The sequence below is a fragment of the Bombus pascuorum genome, chromosome 1 (genome assembly GCF_905332965.1).
Source record: "Bombus pascuorum chromosome 1, iyBomPasc1.1, whole genome shotgun sequence".
Lineage (NCBI taxonomy): Eukaryota > Metazoa > Arthropoda > Insecta > Hymenoptera > Apidae > Bombus > Bombus pascuorum.
This window is the reverse complement of record NC_083488.1, coordinates 15,185,037-15,209,254: the sequence shown is the minus strand read 5'-3', so window position 1 is coordinate 15,209,254 and position 24,218 is coordinate 15,185,037. Positions and strand designations below refer to the sequence as shown.

General features: G+C 33.8%; 2 protein-coding genes across 4 annotated transcripts in view; one reads left to right on the top strand and one right to left on the bottom strand.

Moving 5' to 3' along the window:
- LOC132906065 (fibrillin-1-like) overlaps positions 1-12,966 on the top strand; it is a 78,850-nt gene extending 65,884 nt beyond the window's left edge. Inside the window, exon 20 of the mRNA XM_060957925.1 lies at positions 11,229-12,966. Coding sequence (XP_060813908.1) covers positions 11,229-11,383 — 155 coding nt within the window. The 3' untranslated portion in view covers positions 11,384-12,966. The remainder of the gene's footprint in view (positions 1-11,228) is intronic.
- A 2,400-nt stretch (positions 12,967-15,366) lies between these two features.
- LOC132906132 (uncharacterized) overlaps positions 15,367-24,218 on the bottom strand; it is a 78,551-nt gene continuing 69,699 nt past the window's right edge. For all 3 annotated transcript variants that reach the window (XM_060958022.1, XM_060958005.1, XM_060958011.1), the window contains one exon: positions 15,367-22,242. In XM_060958022.1, the coding sequence (XP_060814005.1) occupies positions 22,132-22,242 (111 nt within the window). In that variant the 3' untranslated portion in view covers positions 15,367-22,131. The remainder of the gene's footprint in view (positions 22,243-24,218) is intronic.

Here is a 24,218-nt window from a genome sequence, read left to right as displayed (position 1 = left end):
AGGCTGCTTTGAGGAAACAATACGATGATTATCAGCCTCCTGGTGACGTCGTGTTAAATTCTATTCATTTAAATAATAATGATTCGACAGTTGCTATCAGATTGAACGATCGGTACCATCATAGTCTGTTTGACTTTATCGAGGAATATTACGATGCCACGAAAGGTATGAGCAAAAAGGAGACAGAGTATCTCCATCCGTTGGATCACTTTTTGATAAAGGGGACGCAGAAGCCGGAAACTGTTGAGAGGGAAACGGAAACGAAACATGTGGATGTGGTTAATGCTGCTGGTCAAGGTGAAAGATCGCCCAGAATTTCGTTTTATGATGATACTGTTGTGGGTTCGATGCAGAGGAGACAAGGTATGTTGTACGAGAAACTGCGTTGTGTAATGTTGTTGGGATACTTTTCGTGAGAATATAAAAAGAGATAAATCGGATGAAAAAGAATGCTAGAGTATTTACTGACGTTCCGTTTGCACTTTTATCGAAATAAAATAGTCGGAGAACTTGTCGTTAATTCCAGTTTAGTTTTTCTGCGAAATGAATCGTTCTTCATTCCTTTTTGTTACCGTTTCTTGCTTTATATTCAGGGGAACTCGTTTAATTCTACAAATTGATTGTATAGATTTAAAAGTTTGTTAGTATCAAAGGTCTTAAATATTTTGTAACAGTAGTAAGAAAAGCTTTTTTAATAATTAAACTCTTGCAATTTGCTTCATGTTTCATCTAAATTCAGGTGTACTATTTTCTTCAATAATGCATAACATCAATCTCTAATAACGATTCTAACAAATTCTTTAAAAACCCATAGAAAATGGCGAAAAATGCTAAAAAGAAAAATAATCATTCACATAAAAATATAAATGAAAATTAAAAAAAATATGTTAAGCAACTGCCGCTTTTTCACGTAAATTATAGACTCGATAACGAAAAGAAACTTAAGACCTCTTAAACCAAGACCATCCAGCGCGGGAACCGATTCAACGACGTCGAGAAGATCCATGTTACAACGATCTTCAGGCAAGAAGAACGCGACGAAATTCTCAAAGAACAATTCGAGCACGGATTCGGTCAGCTCGAAACGAGACACGCTCTCAGGCTCGCAGAAATGCGAAGACAAACGCCAAGCTCTGTCATCCATCGATGGAGTTGAAAGAGAATCGATGAACTGTATGACGATCAGCTCCATCGACACGGAAAGCATCCGCAGCGAATCCAGCAAAGCTCGCGATGACCATTCCGGACGATCTCGCGACTCTTCTGTTGCCTCCAGGCGGTGTACTTCGGAGAAACCTCAAATTCTGCCTTGGTTGACAGGAAACCCGCGGATATCCTTTAACCAAAAATACGGAAACTCTGGCAAAACGTTATCGAAGATGTTCGAAGCATCGCGGAGAAGTTCGATGACAAAGAAATCCAGCTTCCTGAGTAAACAGAAAACCAACAAACAGTCTGATCGTCAGAGTTTAGACTATATGGATCAAATGTCCACGGATTTACCTCCGTTGAATACAAATTTTGATAGATCTGATAAGAACGAATCAAAGCTCGACGACACTAAGTTGAGTAATCAAATCGGCAAGTTGGAAGTAATCAGAAGCGAAACCGAAGAGTTACCAAGGGCAGATTTTCCCACAAGTTCCACGATTGATTTGTCTCGTAGGGAAAACGATTCTTTGGGCCACGTTTCGAATCAGAATTGTCCAGCGACGATCGCCGCTGATAAACAGCGTTCGCCAGCGAAGAATTTGTCCGAGCGAAGCTCGCCAAGAGGTCAGGTGATCGAAACGATCGACTCTTCGGCGGAGATCACGCAGCAGCCTCCCGGAGAGCCAAGGTTAGCGCAGACTAAGTCGAAGAAGACGACGAACGACGAGAGCATTAAAGAGTGTTCGAGAAAGTCGTCGGCGAAACACGACCAGCCGGAGAAACTTGGGAAAGTTTTGAGCGACAGGAAACAAGACTCACATACTGTCGGCCCTATATCGGCGAAACAACCACCGAAATTGGAACTTTCTACTGACACGTTTCTCCAGCAAGTGCTTCGTGGAAACATCGACGATTTAGGCAAGTTTAAAAATAACGAGAAAAAAAAGGAAGTATCGAACAAAGAAAACGAGAATATTAGAATGTTGAAAAGGGACGTCAAAAAACATCAGGAGAATCAGCAAACGAATGTGGATTCGAGTTCGGCGAAATTGAATGCGTGCGGGAGGAAAAACACGATCGATTCGTTTCGAAGTAAGAACGAGGAGAAGACAAGCGACGTTAATAGAAGAAAAGCTTTCAGCGCGATCAGAAATTTCGGATCAACGAGCACTGCTAAAAGCAACCTTTTGAATGCCGGTAAGCTGTCCTCCATGTCGAAGAGCTCGCAACAAAGAACGACGGGCTCGAGGCTGAACACCGGTTTGCATGATAATGTGATTGGCGCTCGATCGATGCAAATCAGGTCGAGCAAGTCCCCGATGGGCGAGAGGAAGCCTTCGAGGGATGAAAAGCCGGGAAGAACCGAGGTGAATCGGCCGGAATTGAAAGAAAGTGGTCCCGATGGCTTAAAACTGCCTCGTCGTGACTCCAAGGCCGGCATAGCGATGCAGGTCGGATTGAAGAAGTATATCAAAAAATTGAAACGAGTGCTATCCGATCGCGACAACACCGATATAGGCGAATTGGCATCTTTAAGCCTTACCGACGCCATTTTGCCGGATCTAGAGTCGACTTTGTCGTCTGTCGAGGTGCAGCAAGTACAGGATCTGTTGAACATGGCAGAGAAGAAGTCTGAATTGATGGAAAATAATTTGTCTGGACTTAAAAAGAAGGCTTTCTGATGGTTTCCTTCTCTGGTTCCCTCTGTCTATATTATTATATATTTTGTTAATATTATTGGAATTATTGTATATTTGGCTTGAGAACTTTTTGCGAAGAAGATGATTTTATATTTGAGAGCAGGCTGATTCTATAACCTTTGGAAATGTAATATAATTTGGTATAATATAGTTTGATATAATTTAATGCAGTTTTCATTGATTTTGATGATTTGGATGATTTTATCGTCTATGTGTTCATCCAATTCGTGTTTTGACTAAAAGTAAGTCTTTAAAAATGGTTTGTTTAGTTACATATTTGAATTTAGTAGATTTAATATCTTTTAGCAATAAAGTTTAGTTAATTTGTCTTTTGAATATTCTTCTTCATAATATCATAAACATACAATTTAAATGTCTGCTTGAGAAGATGAAGTGAAACTAAAATGTAGGAATTGGATGGTGGAAAGGTTCTTGCACCTGTTACCATTTTAATTAAGTCATTCAGATAGTTAGGCTGTTATTTATGACAATAATCTCGTCGCATGGTAAGTTCGTGGTTGTTCATGAAATATTAATAGATAATATTAAGAATATATACATATATATATTTACATGTACTGATTGTAAGACAAGGAATTTCTATCTCTTATGTTAACATAAATACGTACGTGTATATTTTTGGTAAAAAAATTTGTATTTTGCAAAATGCTGTAAAACGAAGTATCTTTCATACATTGTCGTAATATATTTTAAGTTATATTTATTATAGTGTATTTACATATTACACTATATTAATATAATTTATTAATACATAATGTTAATATAATGCTACTGAATAAAAGATAGATAGAAATGATTATCTTTATAAACAAGATTAAAAAAATTAAATTTCTAAATATATCAAAAGCAGAAATATTTTTTTCAATATTATAGTAAACAGTATAAATTAATTTTGTACGTGTAATATAAAAATGTAGCGACTCGAAAAATAGTCACCGGTGTACCTTTTACAACATTGTGCTTTTTAAAAGAAAAATAGAACAGATAAATGTATTCTACAACACATAGATACATTTAGTTTATCACAGGCAACCAATCATTTTTCAATTGCAGTACGATCTACATACATAGTACTTTATATTTTCCCTCCAATATTCATGAACACCAGCTTTTTGAAAATCTGTTATGCAGTATTCGTATTCTAGCATCAATGGCAACGTTCTAAAAAACATTTAAATCCAGCTAAAAAATTTTGGAATCAAACCTATCGGATATTATACAAAAGTTATGTTACCAGCAAACGACGCTAGAAGAGTTCGATTCAATACATATTACTATCTCTAAATACAAATAAAATCGAATTTTAGTAAAATAATTCCTTTTTACCTATATTCTTCTGTAGATTTTATATCTATATACAGATATAATTCCATTCATATTCCATTCATATTCATACAAACGAAGCTTTCTATTTCATGAAATATTAAATATCTATATCTCGATATTAAATAGATTTCGAACAATAATATTTTATTGAACTCATGTTTATGATATCGTTTCTCATTACTCTTTGTTCGTTTGCAAAAATTATTAGGTTATTCACCAGGATCTTCTCGCGCAATAATTTACTAACTAATAATATTAGTGAATTGACAAATTACACGTTGTAGGTTATAAACTTGTCTTAAGCAATTTACACGCTTGCGTGAGATAGGATAATCAGATAACTTGTAATTTATAAAATTTAATTTTGCTAATAACCAAACTTGCTGGTACTAAGTAAGGGGATTTATTACTGTTGATAAGGGCTATGTTTTATATCACACTGTGAAGATTAAAGCATACCGTTAAGGTATAAAGTATCATAATGTGCATAATGTGCAGCTTGTTAATTATCTCAAATGCCATTATTCGTTTGCAACTCAATTTGCTCGTATACTTCTTCTCACATACATACATATTTACACACATAATCAAAAATTCTTTTTGTGAGAATTTATCCGTTCGATATTCGTGTACAAATTCCATTCTTTGCGAATTAACTATACGAGTCTCGTTAAACGATTCTAACTGTTTTAGTGATTTATGTGTCGTTGACAGTCATCGTGTCAACGACGAGCCTATTAATAATGCATAGCAAAGAAAGAGGACGATGTCGAGGGAAGACCTGGAGGTCGAGACATAAACTGCCGAAGAAGATGGTCACGATTGTGTGTGCTTGCGCGTGCACGTGAGCCAACTTTCCACGATGACACCCACTTGCGGAAGACCAGCTCACGGCTCTTCGTATCTCGATACCGTCTGCAATCTCGTTTAAGCTTTACGACACGGCACTTAACGTTCAGGCTGCCCCTGCGATTTTCTTTCCGTGGCTCCCAAGGGGTTCGTGGCCGGAAGCGAATTTCTTCTTGCTAAGCAAATATTCGATGCTCCGACGTAAACAGAGAAAGTGAAGATAATCGACGATGAGCTTTTTACTTCCAAGCGATAAAAAATGAACATTTTTAGGTTTCACAGTTGAATCTTATATCTGTGAACACATATTTCTCTTTAGTTTTTGTAATCCTTTTTTTACCATGGTTTCGTAATTATTTTCTTGAAACTGTAAAACTTGTTCTTTGTCCTGTAACATCTTAACATTTGTAACATATTATATAACATATTTGTTACGTATTACATATTACATCTGTAACATATTATGTAGTATGTTACGTGTACGTACGTAGCATGTAAAAATATGAATCACTATTGATATGCATAAATTTTCGTTTCAATCTTATACTACAATTTTTCTTACAGTGTTGAAACCCTCTTTGTTTGCTGAATCAAAACGAAGAACGAGACACACGAGCTCTAGAACCGCAGCAGGTCTAACAAATATATGTACATGATTTCTCTTAGAACATTAAGTATATTTCGCCTAAAACGAGGACGAGAAATTTCAACGATCGTAAATTTAAAAATTAATGTACCGTTAAAAACCACGGTTGACCGGAAACATGTTCTATATAACAGCATGTAATATTCAAAGTTAAGTTCATACGAAACAATAACTCAGAAGATACGAACTGGTACAGTAACAAGGCCGATGACGATTAAGAAAGCGTGCTTTGAGAGTCAGATGACTTGATTAATATTCGCGCACGCGAGCGCGTTTACGGAAATCGTGGAACAGCTGATTTATATCCCTGTGTCCGGATACAGCACGCAATTTCGCTTCAGAAGAGCTTACCATCGTGCCATTAACGATATTCGGGTCACGCGACTTCTTGCCGTCGTATCACGTCGGCACTGTCATCGTAATCGTCTCACGGCGATGATCTGGCGATGTTGTAGTTTTGATTTTCAAACCGAAAATCGTACGTTTTTCATTGATTACGATAAGAACAAGAACGATAACAAACAAGGTATTTTGAACAAGTCCGTTTGAAGATCACACGAGAAAAATATAATTTTTGTGGATTAATTGGTAAAAATAATAGCATAGTAATTAGATAATAATAATTAAATAATTGATAAAAATACATTTTTCTCAAAGTCTCAAAAAAGTCGATTCTGAATGGGATAAAATGAGAAAACTAGAAATATATGCCATTAGCAAGTTATCAAGTAATGGAAAATCAAAAGTAATTAATTTACGAGCTGAAAGTAAAAGTAATTATATGTTCATTAAGTATATGTATAATATTTAATTGTTGCCCGACAATTTCATTTCCGTAAGTACATATTAGGTCGAAAAATAGGTGGAACGATCGATTATTTTCATTGTACGTTGCATAATGCCGTTAATTGCAAATGCACCCGCGAAACGAATCGCTAACATGTGTTCATGAGAGAGCGTGCACCACATTTTATCGGCCATCCAAAATTCTGTGCAGTAAATAATTCTAACACCAATGAAACCGATGAAATAAAATTTGTAGCGCGATGATAATGTACAATCTACAGAACGCCATTCCAGTAAATATTTTAAATTTCATAAAAAGGATTATGCTACAACCAAAAATGACTTACTTTCGTTTGAAAACCATTCTTTTATTTATAGCGCGAAGCTACAATTTTTTTTTTTTTTTTATCTATATCGTGTTGATATTTGTGTAATACTTTTATATAACTGTAAAAAAATGATAGCGTATATTTTTTAAAATTTTTATTAAATTTGTGTAATACTTTTATATAACCGTGAAAAAATAGATAACGTATATTTTTTTAAATCTTTATTAAAATATCAAAATCAAGCATTTTCGTCCATTTTTCTTTTCGCATTATATGATTAGACTTTCGAAACCTGTCTATAATTTTACATTCCCTCGTTGAGTTACGCTATTCTCACGGTTTTCAAGAATTCAGTCGCTACAGAATGGAGGAATTTGAAGACCTTTGAGTTTTAACATGCACGGAAAATTCTTTCGTCCAGACGTAACAAAATTGGAGGGTGTCGAAACAGAAAAAAGATGTAAATTCCAAGTCTCCAAAATAGGAGAAATATTATGTTCTTGTTATAAATGTATTTCTCATAAATCTTCAATAACTTTTTCTACTAATAATTAATTAATTAATTAACTTTATTGTTTTTATAAATATCATATAGTGCTGTGTAAAATAGCATTTAATCTAATTTATTTTGCTTTTTGCATTTTGAAGTAAATATAAAAAAATAATTAGTAACACCAAAATTAGTTAATAATAATGATAATACTAAAAATAATGTATCTAAACTTGCAAGTAATATTGCACATAATTTGACATAACTTTTTATATAAAATAGCAAAGCAAAGACTGGGAAATGAAACGTAAAAAATTTCAAGAAATATCCTCGCTTTCTTTTTTCTCTTTATTTCCCTATATATTTGCGGGACATTCTGGACAAACTAATTTACAATGGCAGTACATTCCTCTAAGTGCAATAACAGTAGCAAGAAGTTAATATCCTACGCGTTCATAAGCTGATCTCACCTTCGATAACGAAACTATTATCTGTTCCTAGCATCTGTAGCGAGTAGTACCGAGTTAACTACATCAGAAAATCTTCTAAAGTACTAAAATACACTAAAATAACAAAATACAAACATTAAAAATAATCCAAATTGCAACTTTTTAACAAACATTAGAATTTATTTATTATTACACTCCATCAACATTCGCTCAAAAGTTTAGAGCACCCTTTGCTTTTTGTCTGGTACAAACCTTTTTGTATATCTCTTTGAGAAATAAGAATACATAATCAGGATTATAAAAAAATAAATAATACAATAGTATGAATAAAGTTTCTTTTTAAAGACATTGTTAAAATTATTGTTTATCTTTTAGCGAATATTTCGTTTCACTTGTTCAATCGTCGAAAGTGAAAATCTTTCTGAAGCATTAAAAGCTGAAGTTTCTTTGATATTTCACTTTGTTTTTCGAACTTTGTAAATATAAGTCGTACTCGTATTTCACGATAGAAACAACGAAACAGAATGAAAGGTAGAGAAACAATGGAGAAACGAAACATTGATGGCCGTATCTGGCGAGAATAAATCAGTAAAAGAAGGATTTAGGTATCTGCTTGAATTACGGACGCCAGTGGTTAATCTGATATCGATCGACGTTTAATGATTTACAATCAGAAAAAAAACAAGTCATCGAACGACGGAACATGCTTTTTTCGTTTGTTTATATGTTCGTTTTCGACGAGTCGTTTCGATACGAAATAGATGTTTTGACAAATGACGAGCCATTTTACATTTATGACAGAAATCTTAACAAATCGCTGTTGGATTGCTGCAGAGACAGTAATTATTTAACGACGACGATTTATACAAACTATCGAGATTTGTATGTGTAAACTTTATTCAGCTAAAAGCGATTAAATTCTCATAAATCTTGGGTACAATGGTAATTGACTCCTTTTTATAAAGTTTTGCTAAGTATATTTCTGTTTTTGTACTCTGGAAAATTAAACAATCGTAAATATTTAAAAATATAGGCAATATCGTTGTATTTACAGTAAAATATTTCTATACGTTTTCGCTTTGTTTTATTTAAGAGTAAATGTTTTCCGTTTTCAGGTTATTGAATAACATAACAGGTTTAATACTTAGTAAATATTTTATAGAAGCTGTTAATGTTTCGTCAATTTCTGTTAACTATACCCTGGTAATATTAAGCAATTGCAAAGCTTTAAGAATTTATATGTTATAATTAAATATAATCACTTAAATAGTAATAATAATATCGGTATACATATTGTAATATATTGAAATTTGAAATTACATTGAATCTAATTAATGAGGTTTAGATGATAAATTATTAGTAAACTCTATGATAAACTTTCGAAAAATGAACCACTTTTCGAGAAAGGAAGAAATTAGCTTTAATTTAATTCGAGATAATTAGTTGAGTAAAATGCATAAAAGTGATTATCAAACTTTGAAGTAATATTAATTTTCCTGAAACTTAAAATCTCATTTGCACTTCTCGAAGTACTTAAAATGATCTGTTGGGATAACTATGCATCAGTAAAATATGGCAGTCTTATGTATCATCTTCCAAATATCCAAATAATTTTTTGAAAACTTACAAAACTAAATTTATCATTTCATAACGATTAAATTTCTTGAAATCTACAACGAGTTCGAAGCAGATCTTCAACATTGACACTCATCCACGTTCCAACCCGATTACATCGCGTCTCACTGTGACATGGTAATTACCATATGACACGCATTGGGTCATCTGAGAAAGAATTCCAGTAGCTTGATCCCGCGACGATAGACATTCCGTTCTACTTATTCGCAACCACACGATAAGCAACGCTTGCTTGTATATACACGTATACACAAAACACTTGTAGTTAAGCGAACACTAGAAACTGTCTGAAGCTTGACGAGACAATACAATATTCACTTCCTCCTGCAGCAATTGGCCGTTCAAATCGCTCTACGTTACGATGGCTATCAATGAGTTAGTTTATCACGTTGCTCGTTTGTCGATCAATAGATTTGCTAATGGTCTGTCCGTAAGTGCTCAGCTGAAAATTTGATCAGCAATTTCGAACACATATTTATTCTCTATCTTGTTTTTAGGTACTATTTTAATTTCGCGTGTACGATATAATATAATAATAAAGAGATTTATTAAAATTTATTAAAAATAGAATAAAATAAAAGTCGAATAAATATAATTTAATACAATAACAAAGAAATTTCTTAACATTTTTTTTCTATTTTAAAAGAAAAAACGCAAAAGGTATATTGTCTTATAAAGGAAAATTACGTAGAATGTGTCAGATACGCTGAAAATTCAGAAGCACCGATTTACATACGTAAATTTCGCTAAAGCTCGTAGTAGCGCCCTAAAAGCGTCGGCGGATAAGTGTCCTTGACTGCTCAGATTTATTGTCCTGCCTTATGCTTCATTCTTTTTACCTCTTTCTTTTCAACAAATTTAAATACTCACCTTCCATCCATCTGGTTAAGATTAAGGTTGTCTTCCGGATTCAGATCAAGGTCAAGAGTTGGGTTTAGAAAGGTCATCTGATGTTAAAATCAATTAAATCAATTGTTCGAATGGTTCTTTATTTTTCGACGTCTCCAGTGAGCTCAATTTGTGAATGTACTCATTGCAGCAACCTCGTTGAAATTACAAGCCCAATTTAATAAGTGAATTAGTGACATTTCATCGAAGTTCGTCGTTTCGCCATTTTTGTGTGACGACTGCAGCTACCTAATCACAACAACTTCTTGGCACAACCTCTTTTTTGTTAAAAATCTATTCTACAGTTAGACATTATGGTTAAGAAGAAATTGTTTGTATTTTCAAGCTAGAATAAATGATTCATATTTTTATGGACTAAGCAACACAATATTTTTATTATCATCTCTTATACAAAGCAACAAATACAGAAATAACAAGAAAAATAGAACCCTGTCTATACGAACCTATCGGCAGACAAGTTGGATCATATAACAAGGTCGTTCATATAATAGGAGTCCGTCTGTTTTTCCTCACCACCTACGACTTTTCGTTAAGATAATAGTTCAGTTCGTGTTCATATAAGAGAATACCACGATACATTTACATTTAAATACATAATAAAGTTGCAAACTTGTACCGACTACGAAGTATGCTCCACTGTTTACATCTTATTGTTAAGCATTCATATAAGTAGATTGATGCTCGACGCTAGTTCCAGATAATAGTAGATCAGCCAGAATTCAATTAACCAGACACTATCAAAATTTCATTCGTATAAACGGAGTTTACATAAACGAAGTTTCATTGCGATACTGTGTTGAAATAGTTCGAATAACTGTATCTTAACGTGGAAATGTGGTAGAGTGGGGCAAGCTCCGTGAACCGCGACCTTGACTCGGCTAATACCGACTCAGGCTATGGACCAACTGAGACTAACCCAGATAATTTTGTTCACAGATCGACACGCGAGACAATATCAGCTTCAGCAGTTGCGCGAGCAACAGCAGCGGCATTCATCGAGGGCTGACCACGTAGTATCTTCACCAACGACTCATTATGGCAGAGGCCGTGTCGAGACGAGAATATTGCCACGGCGTAAATGTTGCGTATAAGAAGATCGATTGTTTGCCAACGAAACACGCAATAACCGAAAGTAATTTAACTGTTAAAGAACGGCCGGTCTGTGGCTCGCACATAAATTATGTCAAGAGTTCCTCTCACCGAAGGAGTAAAGCAGGAAGGCAGAAAAGGTAGAGAAGGCTACTAGTTCGTTCCTCGCTTTAATTAAGTCTAATTTAAAGTCGGTTGATTTCGCGAGGTGCACGACCGGTTCGCCACTTCCATTCAGTGGATCGACAGTGTTCCAATGAGTATTTCCTTTCCTCACCAAACGAATCTTGAGTGAACGGTGATCTTTGGCTTTTAACCCTTCGCACTGATAGATTGCGTTGTAGCAAGAAGTTAAAAGTGGACTTTTGTACTTGAAACGGATCAAATTTAAGGAGATTGAAGGATTGAGTGGTATTGATTAGATAATAGTATTCTCTTGTTCTGAAGTACGGTAGAATTTTATTTAACTGAATCCAGGTACTTTGTATCTTAATACCATAAAGATAATATTTATGTTCTATACCATGGACGTAACGTTTTCATATCATGACATAATATCAGTTGCCCTGATGCTTCCTTGATTTATCAATGAAATTAAAGTATTATACTTATAATATCTATTTAATGAATTCTTACTTGTTTCTTGCAAATTTGATATTCAGTATTGTAGTTTGAACTAATTTCGTGAAAAATCGTCTATTAGCTTTAGTTTACAAAGTCTCTTTCAATAGACTTTTATTCTCATTTTAAACAACTGTGTTTTTAACTGAGGATATTTAAGAAATTCTACATTCAAAAAGAGAAAAGCCGGACTTACTTTAATTTCCATTATATTTTTTTAAGGGAATATTCTTCGCGAGCTACTTGCACATAGTCCTGCACCGAATTATACTGTTAACCTACTTCTCAAACAACTCTAAATTTAATTAAAATTTATATCTTATTCGTTGTACTGCAAAAATGTTTTAGAAGATGTTTTCGAACAACTAAAACCGGTTATTCTTTCCTAAGTATTTTCAACAAAATTCCCATTCTTCTGTTTTTTAATTACGACATATAATATCCTGCTCATTTATTTTTAATGTCATTGTTATTTTATTCCACTTCTCTTTCTTAATCAGTTTAATCTCATTAACTGAAGGGTTAATCCGGAAAGATCACGAATCTCAAAGTATCGTACGAACAATGCATCGGTCTAGATTCTACACTATATATTCGTAAATCTACACGCTGCACGTAGATTTATTACGACTACATAATTATTTTGAAATAATTACTGCCATCCAGCACTGCCTTTCACAAATTGTAATTAATAATAAGTTTTTAAAGCCAGGAAAAAGAAAGAGAATGAGCTCAGTAGAGGAATTTCAGAGGTGTTTCTTTTTCACTATGTCTTTTTTTTTTTTTAATCTTTCTTTCTTATTCTTTGTAATATACATATATATACATACATGTATTCGATACATAAATTTTATACATTTATTTTATCGTAATGTCGTTAGGATTACGTTACTCTTTAACAATGATATGCGAGTGGCGTGGAGGGGTATCAATAAATAATAAACGAAACTTCGCATACATTAAATCGTTCCCTTGTGTTCTTTCTTTTTTATCCTTTTTTTTTCTCAATTACAATACTTAAATGTAACGCAATCTAGTTTTCCCCTTAGTGTGTTGTTAACTTCCGTTCCATCGACGTCGTCGATCACGGAGCAATCGTATCCTCGTTTGGAAAGAGACAAAAAGTGCGCATATCGAACGCGAACCGCAGTTTCGATTGCCGTGGAGAGGAACATTTGGTGCAGTGCTACTCGATGATTTATTGATTTCGCTGCAGAGAGGTAATAGGCGTATTTTTTCTGTTTTTCCTCGTTTTGAAGAAGAAGAAGAGAGGTATTTTTTTACGACTGTATTGACTTAACGATCAAAAAGCGTTTTTTATACCAATGTGTTTTACAACTTTGTTAATTTTGTAACAGAAAAGTGTTTTGTAACTTTACCGATTTAGTAAGTTTCGAGATAAATTTTATAAATCAATGCTCTTAACACTGTCACTTTTCTATACTTTCCAATTTTGGAGTTGATCAATATGGCTTGTGAGTGGTTCATTTCTGGCAAATTTATCGAGATATACGTTTAATGGGCGTATAACTCGACAATAGACATGGCCTAATGCGATCAATATCCTTAATGATAGCCAATTATTCTATCAACCATACACAGCGTTGTTCACCACCTTTTATGGACAGTATGTACTTACACTACAATTAGAAAGGGATTGCACCACAGAAGTAGCGTCATCCAGAAACACCGTGATCACGTCATTGATGAAGTAGCGCGATATGTATGCGAGGTGTGAAACACAATTGAAATACTTGCAGCAAGAAAATAGATGGGGATATCTTTATTAATGGATGTGAAACTGGTAATTGAAACATAGGTTCTGTAGGAAGATTATTAAAGACTTCTTTATTGGTGGGCTGAAGGTTTGAACGTTTCATTTGGTATACTTGCTTATCGATTACTGACCGAAATAATTATTGTTGTTGTATATATTTCGTTACGGTAGTTGTACGGTGAATTCATATGTACAAGGTATTTTGTAAATGACGACACAATCAGATATGAAATGATTTTACTTAAAAAATTATGTCGAAGATGTGGAGTAAAATTTATTCATATGACGTTTCGCTTTTTAGAAAAGATTTCCAGTTTTAAGTCTTGATAATATATTTCCAACTCTTTTTTGTTTTAGAACTTCCCTTAATTATATCATCAGTTACAAAATATTTTGTATAATATATGTGATGAAGAAGAATCGAAAAAATAAGGAAGATAGGCGTATAAAAATAAAAACAAACAGCGTAAAATACCGACGAACAATAAGTAAAGCCATCGGTGCACCGATAATAACCACCTCTTGAGATATATACACTCTCGCCACTCATTATGCCGGTTTTCGTTCTTAATAGCCTATTGTCTAACGACGCGGTTGTGAAGTATTCAGTACCTTCGCGACAATGTTATTCAGGAAAACAGGAATCTGGCGATGACAGAAGCATCGTCTGGAACTACACCATATATATGATGGTTATACATTAATATACGTAAATCTGGTTCACGTGAACGTGAAAGCGTAGCTTGCACCAAGGGATTACCTGCTCGTGACGTAGATACATGAAAATTTCCTCGTAAAATATTTAGGATATACTGCAAAGTATTGCACGGCTATACCCACTGTTACCGATTAATTTTGGATAGTCTGTTGAAATCCAATATACAAGATACTTTATCCAAATGTCCGAAGTAGGAAACGTTACGGTTTGAAAATGTTCTAAATGAAGATTAGAGAAAAGATCTCATAAGGCAAAATTAAACGACCTCGGATAGTAAGTTTTTTAGTGGATGAGTCGTTTTTATACGCGGTGCAGGCAATGTACCGCTGTAGTGAAATCCAATTATCCTAATTATATTGATAAAATTTGAAACAAATCTGAAAATATACGTATATAGAAATTATTTTGAAGAAATGAAGGGCCAAAATTTTATTTCTTATAAAATATTGTTCTAAACCCAAATATCATTTTATCGATTATCTATTCCATTCTCCCATCCTATTTGTTATTATTGAATTTATTAAAATGTCCTATATATTATGAAGAAACTTATATATATATGTATATACATCACATAAATGTACGAATAATATACATAGGTGTAAAAAGTTTTTCTACATAATTATATTTATATATCTAATAATATCTTATATTAATTTTCATTGTTTATTTTTTCACGATAAACAAAAATTTTGAGGCGAGCTGTTTCTCTTGGAATAAGTTAAAATATAATAGTAATAGTATTATAATATAATAAAATTTAGTTATGAGAAAGTAAATATATTTATAAAGAAAATATATTTTGTTAGGCTCCGTGATCATCGACGATTGTTCATGATGGAAACAAAAGAAAAAAGATCTTCTAACTGTTTTCTCCTGACTCGTTTTTTTTATTTCGTTCTAAAAATTACGGCTTCGAACGCAGTCAGCGCTTATCGATATAATTGAAGGTATCACAAACTTTTGATGACCTCTAATTACATTTACCATATATTGTCCCTATGCTTATTAATTAGTTAAAGTGATTTAATCAATAATCTCGATTATTATACTCCTCGTTCCATGCTTTGATCGAGGTTCAACAGGGTGATTTAACCCTCAAAGTGGAACATCGTGATGGTATGTAGGTAATTGAAGCGTTTGAATATTTTATACTTTATAAAGAGAGTTGAATTCAAATTTGAAAGTTTTCATAAAGTTAATTTCGAACAGATTTTGGAGACGGTGGAATACTTTTTACATTTAAAAATTTAACGTACTTTTCTTAATGCGTAATTTACATATTCTTTAGTTTAAAAGACCTTAAAATATCATGTGATACTTTCCAAAATGTAAATCATTTACAAATCATGTAACAATTTCTTTGGTACCATAAACGTTATGAATTTACATATTTTTTCGATTAACCTACTTTCATTTTAATCGAATTTGTAAAATACAATATGCATGTATATTGTTTCCCAAAAACTTCAAATTGCTATAACATGAAAATTATGTTTGTATCAAACCTCCATTTACTTTATTTACGATGTAATTTTCTAGATTTATGTGTCATCAAACATATCTAAATTTTTTCAGTAAAAAAATTTTTGTAATGAGATTATAAAAAGATGAAGCTTATATAATTTTTTCCAAAAATGTCCAACATGCTTCTGTCAAAATGCCAGGATATTCCAGTTTAAGAATTAATCACCTTCTTCCAAAACTTCTTCCCATTCTCACGAAATCATCATTCTTTATACTAAATTTGAAATTTCTCTACCCAGCTACCAAATAGTCCCTTTTCTCGCACGTTCTTACATCATTAAGATCGACGTCGCCGACATTTGATTGCTTGGAATTCATTGCTCACGCGTGAACATCACATCTAACACGCTAACCTCGCTCCAATCGATGATACTGTTCGTCGAGCACAAATGACACGGTGTACACGAAAAGATCTGACCATTCAATTTTTCACGTTTTCAACTAATCGATAGTTCGAACGCGCCTTCCACCTGCCTCAAAAGGGTACCGAGGTACGAAGGATTAATATCACGTCGATTTTTAATGACGATTTCATAATACGTTTCCTGGAAATCGTTTATGCACGGATCTCGAACAGTGATTACGTGGAACTGTTCGAGTTAAAGGAGCACTCTCATCTAAACGACTCTCTTTAAGTAAACTCTGGCACATTTACCTCTTTTTATTAATTCCGTTAATATTTTTAATCTTGTCATGGCCGAAAGCATAAAGATCAAACAAATAAATTTCATAAAAAGGTAGTAGGCTCTTTTATTTATCATATGGATTTTAAATATAACAAAATAAAGCTATAATTCAACCAAGATCACCTATTATCGATTTGTCTGAAAGAAAAAGATAAGTTCGAATTTGGGTGCCAGTCGCTTTAAAAAGATACGTCAAAAAGGTTTTCAAGCAACTATAGTCTTTAAATTTTCAGAAATAGTAGGAATTTCTCCTTTGTAGTTTACACATACACCTTCATATAGTCCCAATTATGTACAAAAAATAGGAAATCGAATTTTCGGTTTTTCTATACTAAAATAGCTCCTTAAATGCAAGTATTTGCACAGTAGTAGTGCGTACTGTTTTATCATACTCTCTACGATTTCTTAGACGATTACAAGCCTCGAGCGCTCCTTTTTATAAAGGCCCGTTGCAAATCAAAGGTAAAATGAGTTTTATAATAATAAATGTCCTTAGTCATTGAAAAAGAAGAATGAGAACATACGTGTATACACAGTAACGATAATATTCCATGTTTTGCTGTATGTGAAAGAAGTCGAGGAATTTTGAAATATATAACGAGATTGTTTCGAGAGAAACATTTCGTTATTTATAATGTTGAATAGTAGACGCAAATTGTAATATTACAAGAAATTTTATACCTAATATAATCTTGAAGAGATATTTATAAATTAATTATTAATTAATTATATTTAGAATAAAGTATAACTACTTACATTTTATAACATACTTTTCGTGAAGTACGGTGATAAAAAACAATATCATACATTTAATATAAATTCTTTTGATTATATACGATAAGAGTATAACATAAACATAAGGACTGTTTTTTGATAAATTTTTCGTTTAATAATCTAGGAGTATACTTTATACAATAATTATCCCCTATTATGTATTGGTAACAATTAATTAGCGAAAGAATAAATAATTCGATTAACGTAATAAATAGTGGTAAATTCCAAACAAACAATATATAGTATAACATCTTTTAGCTTGGCAATGTGCTTATCGCTGATTGCACCGATAACAATCGCGTTATTTATTTCGAACTCATGACTGTAAAATCAACAAATTGTAGCACTAGGTGCTTTTACTTTGATAAATTCTTACAGATATCGGAAAAAATTTATTATAAAATATATCGGATGTAAAATAAAATTGGGATTTTACAACATATAAGAAAAGATTACTATCGATATATGGATTCATTTTTAATTTGTAATTTCTAATCTTTTATCTTATTTTAAATTTCCAAATTTTCCATTTTCATTGTTAATGATTTCTCATTTTAATCATACAGCACGTAGGTTTACGTATTTGTTGATCGTTATTTTATTAATTACGGCGCAATACTATAGTATTAAATTATTCTGTTAACAATTAATAACTATTGAAAGTATAATATTAATTTATAAAAAAATATATAACATGTAATTTATATAACAATTTGTGACAAAGTAGTGCATACTACGTGTAGGTATTACGAACAACATATCAGAAAAAGATCGTACAAACAAATAGCGATGCAAATACGAATCTCCTCGACGTCTTTGCAATAATAAAATTAAATATCATAGTATTCGAAAAAGATAACGAAAAATCACAATTATATTTATTTTACGGTCGTTCAACAGAAACTTTACGTACTAATGGAAAATATGGATTTTAAAGAATTGTAGAAACATATTTGTGAAATTGAATTAAACAATATTAATCCTGCAAAACTGAGTGGTTTTAAAAATGAAAATATTAAAAGTCATATGCAGAGTGTAATTAATAATTACAAATATTTAAAAAAATGAAAAATTTAAATAACACGTAATCACAATCTGCACGGAACAAAAATATTTTGTAAATCAGTAAAAAGAAAGAATAACTTATTGTCCGATAAAGTGCTTAAATGAAAAATGAATATACTATGAAGTTACAAATAAAATACAAATATGCAATCCCATAGCAAAATATTATTGATCAAACGTAATAATACGAGATTGACTAAAAATATTTACGTTATACGAATATCAAATGTTCTTAAAACAAAAGAGAAAGTAAGGATCGCTTAACAGAACACACATTTTTATTTATGCTATTAGTATTAAGAAACGGAAGTGAACAAAATAGATATATACTTAATATTAATACTATAATTTTATTTAATTTTTCACATCAAAGTCTCAATGTTTTTCTCAGTTTTACAATAAATATATAATATTATTGCGTTTGATCAAAACCATTCTGTCAGGGATCGTAGTTGATTGAAAACTAGAAACGTACGAAACAAGATGCGAACCATAACGTTCAAAAATATTCCAACCGAAACGTAAAGCGCGACCGCGGGAACTGATTAAAAGACGTTTCGTTTTATCCGTTAATCGCGGTTCTCGGTCCAATAGAACGCATAATTCGCGCACACTCGATTCGACGGGCTTTGACGTAACCTGGGAACTTTGCAATTTCCATAAATCCGTTTCGTTTTCCGATCGGCGTGCGGGCGACCAGCCGAAGACCGCCCTTTAACACACACTCTCTCTCTCTCTCTTTCTCTCTCTCTCTGCTGAACGGGATTAAAACTATCGTTGTCCCGGCTTGTCAGCTGCAAGCCGCGTGAAAACACACTCGACGAAGCGTCCAATTTCAAAATTAATCGCGACCGGCTTCGTTTAACCGGCACGGACATTGTCCGTCCCTGGCGAAATTTTAATCGACGATCGACGATTAACACGGAAACTCCGCGTGAGGGTGAAACGGGGAGAGGTGGAGGGTCAACTCGAGTTTCGTTGTATGCGGATCGAACCTCGTTTCGTTCGACAAATTCGCGATCGTTGTCCCGTGAAAAGAAACGAACGTAAAATCGCCGCGTCCGCTGCAATGCGTGTTTCGACCAGGTCCTGGTAATCGGCGAAACTCGTTCGACCAACGACAACGCACGCTCGATTCCAGATTTGCATAGAACTCCCGATAGATTTCCCTACTCTTTACCGTCTACGAATCTACGGATCGCGGATAAATCGCCCTTTGTTCCGCTCTTGGCTGTGCTTCCGAAAGGCACCGATAACCGATCGGGATGAAATTTGGTAGATAACACGGGTTGAGATATTAGATTTGAAATATAAAATCCTAGCTTTCAGAAATTAGACGTTTGGAAGATACATGTCCTTATATGTAATAGATCTTCGCTGCTATAGGTGCAATATTGGGTAATCAGTATAACGATGTAGGCATGAATGACGAATAAATATATCATTAAAATAAAAAATGCTTAATAGGTGAAAGGAAAAACGATTAGTCTCTTTTGAGGAGAGATGTCGGTATATGTTTGGCTTGGAATTGAGTGTTTTTGCGGCGAAAACGCTGTCACTAGATCAATTACAGTGGCTACAAAAACTATTGGCATATCACTGTATTTATTACAACACTTACGTACTAATTAGTTAGTGCAAATATATTAAATTTCGTATCATTTACTTTCATACGGCCGTAAAAATTTGATGTTATGAAAGTAAGATGTGGAAATCGATAAAAAACGCTTTATTGGCAAATAAGGATACGTGCTAATACTTTTTGTACACATGATTTCTCGGAGTTAGGATTTTATAATTCAGATTTACTATCTCGTCCAATAATACCCGCCAAATTTCATCACGATTAACCATCGGTGCCATTCGGAATAATATCCCCGCTCTTTCCTTCTTCTTTTCCCTTTTGTCCTTGGTTTATCGCGTATGCCGGTCACGCAACCATCACTTGTAATTTTGTTCGAACCGACAAGTAGCAGCGAGGAGAGTGGCTTGCGTATTTCCTCGAATTTCTAGATCTCCTAGATGGTGTGTCGATCGTGATCGTAATCATGATCGTGGTATGTAATAAGTGAATCGAGCCTCCTGGTGGAGGTCGAAGGATTGATCTAGGGTCTAGATTCTAGACGATTTGCTGCAGGGTACACCGTGTGCGGGCCACGATAGATCGGAACGTGAAAGAAACGCGAGAAAGAAAAGACGAGAGTGCGATGGGGAAACCTGTGGATCGTTTCAAACCGTGAAAAGTCAATCGTGATGATCGACGAGACATCTTACTCGAATACCTCGATTACTACATGTTACGCGTGTATATATATGGTGATAATTACAAAAATGAGGTACATTCACTGTTGTTAGGGACTCTCTTGTTTAAATGCAGATTATAGCACGTATATGTATATGTATACATAAAGTATTTCGTACAAAAATCTCAAAGTAAAAATCCCATTCTTCGGGAGATTAAGAAATGATCTCGAATTGATTATTATTAATATACTATAATAAACGTAACAACGTAAATGTTACACCATTTAGAATATCAAATAAGAAAAAGAATAATAATCACCAATTTTCTACGGATAAATTTGAAGCTAAATTAAACTAAATGAAGTTTAACAGATTCATTAAATACAAATTATGGAACATACGTATACATAATGTATTTCGTACAAAAATCTCAAAGTAAAAATCCCATTCTTCGGGAGATTAAGAAATAATCTCGAATTTATTATTATTATTAATATACTATAATAAACGTAACAACGTAAATGTTATACCATTTAAAATATCAAATAAGAAAAAGAATAATAATCATTAATTTTCTGCAGATGAATTTGAAGTTGAATTAAACTAAATGAAGTTTAACAGATTAATTAAATACAAATTATAGTACATACGTATACATAAAATATTTCGTACAAAAATCTCAAGGCAAATTTCCACTTTTTACGTAATTAAGAAACGACTTTAATTCTATTATTAATGATATACTAGTATAAAAATAACAACGCATAAATTATACGACTCAGAATATCAAACAATGAGTATAATAATTATCAATTTCCCGAAAATGAGTTTGAAACACCAAACTAAATAAAGTTTAAGAGAATAATACCCATTATATTGTTTTTTAAACTATCATCAGCAAATGTAAAGTAAAAGCAAGCGTAAGAGCTCTTTTCCAAGCTCAGTGCAAAAAGATAAGAGAGAAACATTTCTCGAAACATTCTCCAAAATTAAATTATCTTTGAATTCCATTCAAAAGGACGATTTCCAACAAGCCCTTTTCAGTATTCAAACCAAGAGATTTCCATCTCCGTGTACACGCACTCGCGTGTGTATCAACGAGTACCACGAGAAGATATCCGTGTCTCATCCGCGTTTAACCTTCCGGATAAAACGGAATCCATTACGCACGCGGAGGGAACGTTGCACGAGTCCAGAGCATTTCCATTTATATTACCTTATCGTTATTCTTCCGGTCTGCTACCTTTGCCCCCCTTTCACCTGGATTCCTTTTTCTCCGTCGTTCCTCCTCCTCCTTCCTCGTTCTCGCGCTCACTTGATCGCTAAAGAATTCGCGACTCACTCCTGACGTAGGACCACGGTGAACACGCACTTGCTTGACCAACCTGCTTCATCGCTCGCCTCGTACTCTACTCTGTGACCACCGACGTCGAAACGCCGGCCTGGACTCTGAAACGAAAAAAAAGTACGTCGAATGATGAGTATCGCATAGCAGAAAATCGTAGGTAAATTATGTTACGATACAATTAATAAAATGGATAAAGAAGTACAGGGTAGTTAGTAATTTATGATACAAATAGGGGAAAATAAGAATAATTAAATTGCATTGGAGATCTCATTTTCGAGAAATTCGAATTTCAAAATTTGACTAGTACTTATACTTCAAAGTTCTGGGGTAAGTGCCGTGTGGTCTCTCACAGTCCGCTTACCAGAAGGGGATCAATCCCTTCCCCACTTCGTGGCCAGATCCTTTCCACAAAGTCTCTATTCTTTGGTAATACGACGTCAGATCGCTTGCCACCCGTAAACTATCTCACGCGTCTTCTAAACACTTTATAGCTCGGCGACTTCGAGTCTTGACTGACTCCTCGGCTTACACATAAATTATCGTAAGGCTAAATAGCAGCATGCTATCCTAATCATTGTATTGACACGATGGTCCGTCTTCGCTAACATATATTAGCCCTTATTTTCCTAATCTGTGGAAGCTAGCACAGATCATAATGTTACCTAAGCCAGGCAAAAACCCACACCAAACTGCATCTTACAGACCAATATCACTACTTACTGTGTTTTCCAAAATACTAGAGAAAATATACGAACGCCTAAAACCAACGATAGAGAAAGAAAAATTAATACCAGATCACCAATTTGGATTCAGAAACAAACACTCCACGATAGAGCAAATGCACAGCCTCGTCAACGAAATTTTACTAGCGATAGAAAAGAAACGATACTGTACAACTCTCTTCATGGACATTGAAAAAGCATTTGACAAAGTGAACCATGAAAGCCTCTTACAAACAATCAAAAACACTTCCCGGAAGAACTCCACTATTTACTCAAATCATACCTAAGCAACAGAATCTTTGTAGTAAAAATACAGGATGTATTTTCTGAAGTAAAACATCAAGCCAGGGGTACCGCAAGGAAGTGTCTTAGGACTAATATTATACATACTATACACGACCGACATATCAACAACTACCAACAGCAAAATACTGACATTCGCAGACGACACGGCTGTACTAGTCAGGCACGCTAATCCAGAAACAGCAGTCATTACTACAAGAGCACATCACAAAGATGAAAAAATGGCTACAAGATAAACAAATAAAAGCGAACCCTAGTAAATTCAATCATATTACATCTGCACTAAGAAAACGGAAACCACCAAATATCCAATTGAATGGCATGCACATAACACAAACAAGGCAAGTTAAATACCTAGGACTCCACTTAGACACACAACTTACATGGAAACAACATACTAAATCAATTATAGACAAAATACGGATAAAAAGAAGACAGATGTACTGGCTAACTGATCAAAATTCTAAACTCAGCATAGAAAATAAATTAAAAATATACAAAACAACAATAAAACCAATTTGGACGTACGTAATACCACTATGGGGGACAGCAGCAATGAGCCAATAAATAAACTAGAGTTGCTACAATCGAAGATATTGAGAACAATAGTCAACGCGTTATGGTATATCAGAAACGAGGATGTACACAAAGACTTAAAAATACCAACGGAAAAAGGAGAAATCGGCAGTTACGCAGAAAAATACAAGGAAAGAACGGCAACACATCCAAACCAGCTGGTTGCTGAAGCGAGCAAAACTTTCATAGAAAGAAGACTAAAAAGAAAACATTCCACTAAACTCACTAAAGAAATAAAATAGTCAATCTCGAAGATGATATCTCGCTGGGGGTAGCCATCCACGTGTTATTTAGCAATTAAGTTAGAAAAATTTACCAAATGTCCAACTGGACAAATTGTAAAGTACAAATTAAATAATTAAAAAAGAGAAAGATATCTAAAGAAGTTTGGAAAGGGAACGTTTGGAAGAAGCAACATAAAAGATTTCTTTTAAAGAAGTTCATTGGTCTGAACATAACACATGTAATAGCACAGT